The sequence below is a fragment of the Oreochromis niloticus genome, linkage group LG22 (genome assembly GCF_001858045.2).
Source record: "Oreochromis niloticus isolate F11D_XX linkage group LG22, O_niloticus_UMD_NMBU, whole genome shotgun sequence".
Lineage (NCBI taxonomy): Eukaryota > Metazoa > Chordata > Actinopteri > Cichliformes > Cichlidae > Oreochromis > Oreochromis niloticus.
In genome coordinates, this window is record NC_031985.2 from 36919486 (window position 1) to 36927931 (window position 8446).

An 8446-nucleotide genomic window follows, 5' to 3' on the forward strand; every position below is an offset into this window, starting at 1 on the left:
TGTGATTAACAAAGGTTTTCATTTTAATGCAAATATTTTGTACCACACTGTTCTCCCCAACATGTAAAGTGAGACACAAAAATGATGAAGCCAATCTTCATCCACTTGCAGCCACTTCAAACGGGTAGTACTGAGGGAAGTCGTGAATGACCTTCAGGGCTTCATTGTACAGCTCCAAATCTGTGGCATAAACAGACACAGCACACTGCAAGTCACAGATCAGGAACAAAGCTTTACTCAATCAGTCTAGAGAGACGTACCAAAGGGAATGCCTTTGTCCTCTCGAAGGATGTTGTATGTGGTGCTGGTTATTACTCCTTTGCTGGACACCATACCAATGACCTCCACAATGCCACTCAGCTCTTCTTCAAGCTAAGAAAAGAACCAGATAGTTATTGAAAGTTTCTGAATGAAATTATTTTAACCAGCCATTTTGCTCACACTCCACCTTCATTTTGCATTAATATTTTAATCCCCCCTGTGTTTATTAAAAGTTAACAATCTCTGCTCAAGCCTTTCAATTCAGTTAAATTTATTTATATTTTAATATACTCTTTTTTTTTTTAAATTTAGATGTAGGCAGATTAATATAGTAAAGCAAAACTACATCTTTAGCAATTAAGGCTTGGTCTGTACTCATTTGTCCATTAATCCTTAAACCTCTTAATCCTTAATGCTCTAATTGAATTTCATTCTTGCCTGAAATAGGACATACTTTTTTCCCCTGTTAGTGTAGGTTTCTTGACATAAAACTCATCGTTGCAGCCATGGGCAGCCCAAAGTGACCCCTGAAGACGGTTTTTTTGTTTTAGCCTCCTTGACTCCACTGAGTTCTCTTATTAGTTAGCTAACATAAACTAATGGAAGTCTATCTACTGCAACCAACTACGGGTGGGCGGATATATCGAATATACTTGATGTATCTTAAGTGATTTGTTTGTTTGTTTGTTTGTTTCAATTTTTATATGTTATAAGCGCAAAAGAGCACCCTTTTTTAATTTCAGTTCTTTTATTTTGTCTCGTGAATTCTTGCTTTTTTTTAATTGATATGCTCTTTGTTTGTTAAATGCAGTGTTGGGCAAGTTACTTTGAAAAGGTAATTATAGTTACTAGTTACTTCTTCAAAAAAGTAACTGAATTAGTAACTCTGTTACTATATTCTAAAAGTAACTAATTACTTGGAAAAGTAACTATTGCTTTACTTTAAAAAAAAAAAAAAAAAATGTTTAACCCTCTGGGGTCCAGGGTATAATTGGCTGTTTTTGACTACTTTTCATTTTACCTCTAAATTTCACCTTTAAAAACTGTTTATCTTGCCTTGTTTGGTATCATTCCTTTCAGCACAACCTCACATCTGAATTTACAGTTAGTTTTTCCATTTTGGCATACTGTATTAACACATTAATCTAAAAATCAGACTTAAAAACATAAAATCCGAGTAGAAAAAAGTTATGTTCTTTACTATTTAACAAATCATTTTCACAACTTGAAATGCAAACAGAAATTGTACATTTTAAAAACCTATGCACAGTTTTTGCAAACAACAAAGTTAAATGCAGCTATTTTGCTAAAAATGCAGCCAATGTGTTTTTTTAATAACCATTTCAAACTATTCAGAACAATCAGGTGTTCTGCATCAAATAAGATGGGACACAAATTATTGGTGCCTCTTCAAAATATAATTTCTATCCACTATAAGATAAAGGAGAACATCACAAGCCTGATACCTGCAAGCCTGACAGCAGGAGGTGTATCACTCCTCCTGTTTTCCACCTGGAGACAGTGTTTACACTGTAATCTGCATTTGGTAGTTTTTGGTGGCAACTGTGACATTCAGCAGTCGCCTCAATGTTCTGACACACAACAAAGCTATCCACTATACTACACACTAGGGCTGCCACAAACGATTATTTTGATAGTCGACTAGTCAACGATTATTTTTGCGATAAGTCAACTAATCAGATCATACGTCCATTGGACGTAAAACGTACAGCTTACTGCACCAGCATGCATCTGCTCTTATATAACTATCATTAGCTTACAGCTTGAAGTGTTTAAGGTATGAGCTAACTAAAAATAAAATCAAGATGATAGTTTATTAAACTTTTAATGAAATTTGCAGATTGTCTTGGTGGTTTAACAAACTCAGTCATCTGCTCTTTGCTCCCTAAAATATAACAGGACACCGGAGTATATTCTCGACCATCTCACACTTCTGTTTAATCAGTTTAATGTTTGACGTTTATTCACCTGTGTAAAAACTAACTTTAATCTCAGCCAAACCGATTTACTCAGGAACAAATAAAACACTGAAAAAAGTCAAACAATAACATTTTAAAGTTATCAAAGTGACTTATATATCATGTTTAACCTGAGTAGGAAAAGATTGCGGGGATCTGAAAATGATGTGCAGGGAGTTCGCTGTTCTCGCCGGCTCTAGTGAGCCTTGAACCCCCCGCTAGCTATCGAGCTGGTGGGTAACAGACGTCTCCGAAAACGTCGGAACACTTTTACAAATATGTGATGTCTTGATAAACCGAGAAGATATTTGAAGGTTACACAGCTACCTTCTCGCCTGAAAATATGTTAAAAATGTATTTTGTGTCCAAGAAAGAGTAATAAGCGTAATATTAAAACTAAGTACCTGCCGCCATTGTTGAAAACTGGAATTGGCTGGGCTGCGCTATGAATTCTGGGATGGGTTCGGCCACAAAGGATACGCCCGACCCATCCTTCAAATCTGGGGAAATAAAGGACGCATTTGTCGGCTGCAGTTGGAGGAGTCTTTGAATTTGGACAGCCTTCGTTGTGTCGCTGTAACGTAATCGGCCTACAAATGCCGACTCTACCGGATGTGGCCCCAAATTTGGACACAGCTCCGATACCAGAGACTGCTTCTTCTTCGGCGTTTAACAGCAGCTGGCATCCTTGTACATGCAGTGCTGCCATCTTCTGTTTCAGTCCGTTATTACACTCTTAAATCCTACTCCTTATTCCCGCGTCTTTCAGGATCTTAGAATGCTTCAATACAACGCGTCGACTATTAAATTAGTCGTTGACGATTTTGATAGTCGACTAATCGTGGCAGCCCTACTACACACTAACTACACAAGACAGCACACTCCAAACACGCTAAATGTCACAAATCTCTCACATCTCAAAACTCGCTCTCTCTCACTGTCACTCCTAAAACTTCCCCCTATTCCTAAACAACCACATGCCATGTTGCCATATCATTTTGGTCAACGTGGTAGATTTTTCCACCAATAGGAAAAAAGGTATTTTTTGTTTTGGTTTCTTTTTTTTTGGGTCATTAGCAGAGAGTGCTTGCTAGCGGTTTTCCTTAGACAGTAAACGTGACGATAGTATTCAGGAAAAAACACTGCGCATATTTTTTTTTTTCTTCTCATGACTCTGGTTTTACGTGGCCTATCAACACAATTTAAAAAAATAATATATATCATAGGGCTGGGCGATATGACCCAAAATTCATATCTCGATATTTTTTAGCTGGATGACGATATAAGATATATATCTCGATTTTTTTTTTTAAAGCCATAAAGTAAGAACAAAAAGAGAGTTCTTAGTCAAAGCTGTGTCCCAGATGTCACACAGGCACTTTTATTAACATACAGCGTATATGTACATGAAAAAATTACTCAAATTATGAGCATTTATTAAATAATAATGCTCCATAAATAAAATAAAACAATGTTGTTTTTGTGCATAACAAAGAGCTCACAATTGTGCAGTCAAAATGTAAACTAACAGACGCTGAGCATAATAACAAAGACAGATTTCACAGCTGCTCTGTTCCCAAGTTCTACTGCGTGACTGACAGCCTTGAGTTTCCAAATCCGCTTCGTAACCATGTCTCTGAACAGGTGCCATTTATGGTCCTTATATACACACAGTACTGTAATATTACGTTGAAGCACAGTACGTATTACTCCGCGAGCCTCCTCAGTAGCCGTAATGCTCCGACAATCCATCGAGCAGTGCAGCTCCGTAGCTTACCAAAGTCGTACTAAAACATTTTTTGACGTATTGCTGAGCGCCGTGTACCACATAAAATCGGTTCGCGGTCATCAAGCACAACCAGAATTCATAGATAAGGCGCACTGTCAACTTTTGAGAAAATGAAAGGATTTTAGGCTGTGCAGCCCAGCCTGTGGGCTGCATAGCGTTAGCGTGGTTAGCTCATTAGCGCGGTTAGCTCGTTAACACGTTGACGGCGTCCAGCCCCACGCACGGGGCGATGCCCAGTAACTCATTAACGGAGATTTGCCGTGTCCATCTTGTCGCTGCCTGCAGGTGAAGCGATGGGGGAGGAGGGGGAGTTGTGTTCAGTGAAGGAGAGAGGCGAGGCCGTGTAACGTTGCGTAGAGACAAAAGTGGACGAAAGACAGGCAAACTTGCAGCTCCACAAGTATAATTATAACGTAACATATACTATATCGATATAAAGGATATTGTCACATCTTATATCTCGTATAAAAATATATCGATATTTTTAAAAAAAACTCGATATATCGCCCAGCCCTAATATATCACCTTGTTGCTTTGTCTTAAATTGGTCATGTGATTGGTTTACCACGACTACTTTATTCTTCTTCAGCCAATCAGCAGCACCCCTTAAGAAGAAGACAGCTTCAACTGTCTGTGTGTTGAAAAATAGTAACACATCCGCCCCACATGTTCTTGTTGGTAACGGTGTTGTAACAATAGAAATAGTAATTAGTTAGATTACTCGTTACTGAAAAAAAAAGTAACGCCGTTACTTTTAACGGTGTTATTCCCATCACTGATTAAATGTGTAGTGTTGACCACAGAAAGAAACATACTGTGACAATATTGTTATTTGTGCAAAACCTTGGTGTGCAAATGATTGTTAAAAAATGGTTAAAATAAAACATTTCCATTCATTCAGATTGTGATACTAGATTTTCCTCTTATCGCCTAACCCTAATTACCGTATTTTCCGCACTATAAGGCGCAGTTAAAATCCTTTAATTTTCTCAAAAATCAACAGAGCGCCTTATAATCCAGTGCACCTTATGTATGAATTCTGGTTGTGCTCACTGGCCTCGAACTGATTTTATGTGGTACACTGCGCTTAAAAAAAATCTGTCAAAAAATGTTTTAGTATGACTTTGCTAAGCTACGAAGCCGCTGATGGATTGATGGATTGTCGGAGCATTATGGCTACCGTAGTCAGGAGCATCGCAGAGTAATCTGGGTCCAAAATTCCGTCCGCTTCAGGTCCCAAAGTAAAACGAACACTGCGGCACCACTGAGAGTTAAAAACTGTCTGAACTCTTTCATCTTTAATAAAATGATCAGCATTGCTGCTTTACCAGATGTAGCAATTAAGTTTAACATCCAGGCATCCATGAAGACAGGATTTATTAAATTTAACAGGGTTAGAAGTTAGCAGGACGTTAGCTCACTAGTTTCCATCTAAACAAGATAGTTGGGCTAGCTGGTATTTGATGTGCTACATGATCACTAGCGACACAGCTATGTTAGCATAACATAAACACAGTGAAGCTGGAGGATGAACGCTAACTTTTTTCCACTCGATAAAAGTTAACGTGAGCGTTCCCGATAGGTTAGGGACAAATGCAATCGCATGGCAGGATGCTGTAAACGGACCAAACTTGAGCAAGGAGAACAATGGAGATAATCCATCGACAATACGAGGTTAGTCATTAATATACTGCAACGACACGGGAATAGAGCAGCTGCGAGAGAATTCAGCATTAATGAATCACTGGTACTCAACTCATTCTTCTTGCTTCCTCAATGGAGGAAGCAAGAAGAATGAGTTGAGTAAAGTTTGACTTATCTGACTGTTTTGTTTTGCTTAATGCGCCTTATAATCCGGTGCACCTTATGATCCGAAAAATACAGTAGTGCCATTTTATGCAATAAAATAGAATCCCATCAGCACATCTGCGGGGAAAATAGAATGATGTGTGCGAAGGGGGGAGAAAAAAACAACCAAACAACCAAAAAAGTATGGAAGAGATGCCACACTTTTTAAAGACTTCTTTTTCCTCCTCACACCATCTCACTGACATAATTACTTCATATTAGAAGTGAGGGAAAGCGAAACCCAAATGTAAGTGAAGGAGAGTGTCATGTGGAGATTTTTTTCCCCCTCTCCAGACATGCTGATGGATGTCAGGGTTTTTGATTGTGCTTACAGGAAAGAGTGAAAGTGGACAGTATATCCTTGATTTGTTAACATAAAACTGCTTGTTTCAGCCAGGGCCAGTACAAAAGTGACTGATTTTTAGTTTTAGTCTCCTTATACTCCACTGAGTTATTGGTTCTCTTATTAGTTTGCTAACATAAAAAAATGCAAGTCTATCAGCTGCAACCAGCCAACCAAGAAGCTGGTGACGTCACGTTCTGTACTGACACAAACTGCTGTTAAACATGTCCCAAAAAACTTAAAGCACATATTTCTTAAATCCAGCTTCACAGACAGCGTTACATCTATATCAGCTTTTGGAGCTGGTCTTTATATATGTAATGTTTTACGTCCACTTTGAAGCAAGATATTTCTTTGTATCTGGACATTAGACTCCAATGGTCTAATAAATTGGGAGAACTACATAACTATGACAGAATAAAGTTATGATTGCTGTATTTGGGAGGAAATCTAACTAGGAATTTATCATTAACACTGAAATCTCCCCTCATAATTACAGTCATAGTTGTACAGTTGAGCTTATCCGACCAGTGTTGCCAACTTAGCGACTTTGTCGCTATATTTAGCGAGTTTTCAGACCCCCTTAGCGACTTTTTTCCTAAAAAGCGACTAGCGACAAATCTGGCGACTTTTTCTGGTGTTATTGTTATTTATGACGACTTTTGACGTGAAAGCCCGTATCGCTTTTACTCTCAACAAGCAGCGGGTGCTGCCGCGGGCACCTCGCCCGTTCCAAAGCGCTCACGGGTGGAGGATAGTCCTCCCCACCTGCTATCAGGGCAGGAGATGTTCACACCTATGCGTCCAAACTGCAAATGAACCGCGCATGAGCGAAGCCGCTGCTCCTGCACTGACTGTAACGCAGTCAGTTATTCTTTTACTGTTATGTTGTTTTGTGGATCACAAGGTTTAAAACTACTTATAAACACACACACAGAAAGTAACTCCACCAGAGTGCCTATTTCGGGTCACTTTTGCCGGTCGAAGCCTGGATAAAGGATCAGGATTGGAATTGTGACATTAAAAAACAATAATTGCTAAAATAAATTTAATTTGTAGTTCTAAATAAACTCTAAATGCATTTAGGACGTTGTTTTACTCACTTTATGTCTCTTCCACGATGTTATTTCTCTCTCCAACAAGTAATTACATTAGAATGACCAATTATGCAAATTAGGCGATGACGTCATTTAGCGACTTCTAGCGACTTTTAGGACAACCAATAGCGATTTTCCTTACTCAGGAGTTGGCAACACTGTATCCGACACGTCGTTCAGAATACTGCAGCGGCTCCCTGTGCGGGCGGGCATAAATAGAAGTGACTGTGTGATGAGGTTGCGGCGGCGAGCGAAGCTCCAATGCAGAGAATATGACCAACAACAACGGTATAAGCAAACAACAGTTGTCCACAGACCGGTTGTACCACGTACTTCGTACCACCACCACCCCTCACCCTGAAACGTGTAGGCAAACTGATACCATAAATTATAGCAGTACTCACAGGTTCGTTCAATTCTACCGTAGCGCTCTTTCCTTCTCCATCAGACACACTGAACGTTTTTCCTGTTGGGTGAACCTGGTCAAGAAAAGCAAAACTAATACTTCATGTCCTTGCTGTTAACAGTGTGTGCCAGTGCATATTTGCAGGTGTAGGTTAATCCATATTTATAATTGTTAAAATAGTTTAACTAGCACTAGCCAAAACCCACCTTTTCAACGCGCCCAACAAAGCAGACACCTCTGCCAATGTGCTGTGACAGCATAGAGCAGTTTATTCTTGGTTTAGAAGCGTCCAGTAGACTTGCCATCTTTACAGTTAGCTTCTTTCACGTTCCTGGACCTTCGACAGCGCAACACAGCGCGGGAAACGTGTAGTCCTGAGCTTTTGTACAGAGGCGGAGCTCAGGCGGGCGGCTTGCACACATTTAGATGAAAAAACGCGGCACTTGAAATGACGGCCAAAGGGGAATACAAAACAAGCGCCTCTCATTTTTCCAAGCCATATCCGTTGTGCTCTAACATTTTCTTCCGCGGAAACGACAACGAACCATTCCGCTACTTATTGCTGACAGCACGAATTTTACAAAAAAAGAACACTGATAATTTCTACGTGGACAAGGACCGCATTAAGGTAAGTGAAATCACCGTCATAATAACTCGGGTGATCCTAAAGGGCGAAAATATGGTAGAATATTCTGATATTTTTTGTAATGCTGAACGAAGGTA

At 39.5% G+C, this 8446-nt stretch overlaps 2 protein-coding genes across 2 annotated transcripts in view; one reads left to right on the plus strand and one right to left on the minus strand.

Moving 5' to 3' along the window:
- On the minus strand, nucleotides 1-8097 carry rpa3 (replication protein A3). Its single transcript, XM_003459946.4, has 4 exons — nucleotides 7930-8097; nucleotides 7722-7796; nucleotides 261-372; nucleotides 1-180 (listed from the first exon to the last, which is right to left on the minus strand). The coding sequence occupies exons 1-4, from the start codon at nucleotides 8026-8028 to the stop codon at nucleotides 98-100; spliced, it is 369 nt and encodes a 122-aa protein (XP_003459994.1). The 5' UTR covers nucleotides 8029-8097; the 3' UTR covers nucleotides 1-97.
- A 116-nt stretch (nucleotides 8098-8213) lies between these two features.
- umad1 (UBAP1-MVB12-associated (UMA) domain containing 1) overlaps nucleotides 8214-8446 on the plus strand; it is a 12949-nt gene continuing 12716 nt past the window's right edge. The window contains exon 1 of the mRNA XM_013267548.3: nucleotides 8214-8351. The gene's annotated coding sequence lies outside the window, so the exon portion shown is untranslated. The remainder of the gene's footprint in view (nucleotides 8352-8446) is intronic.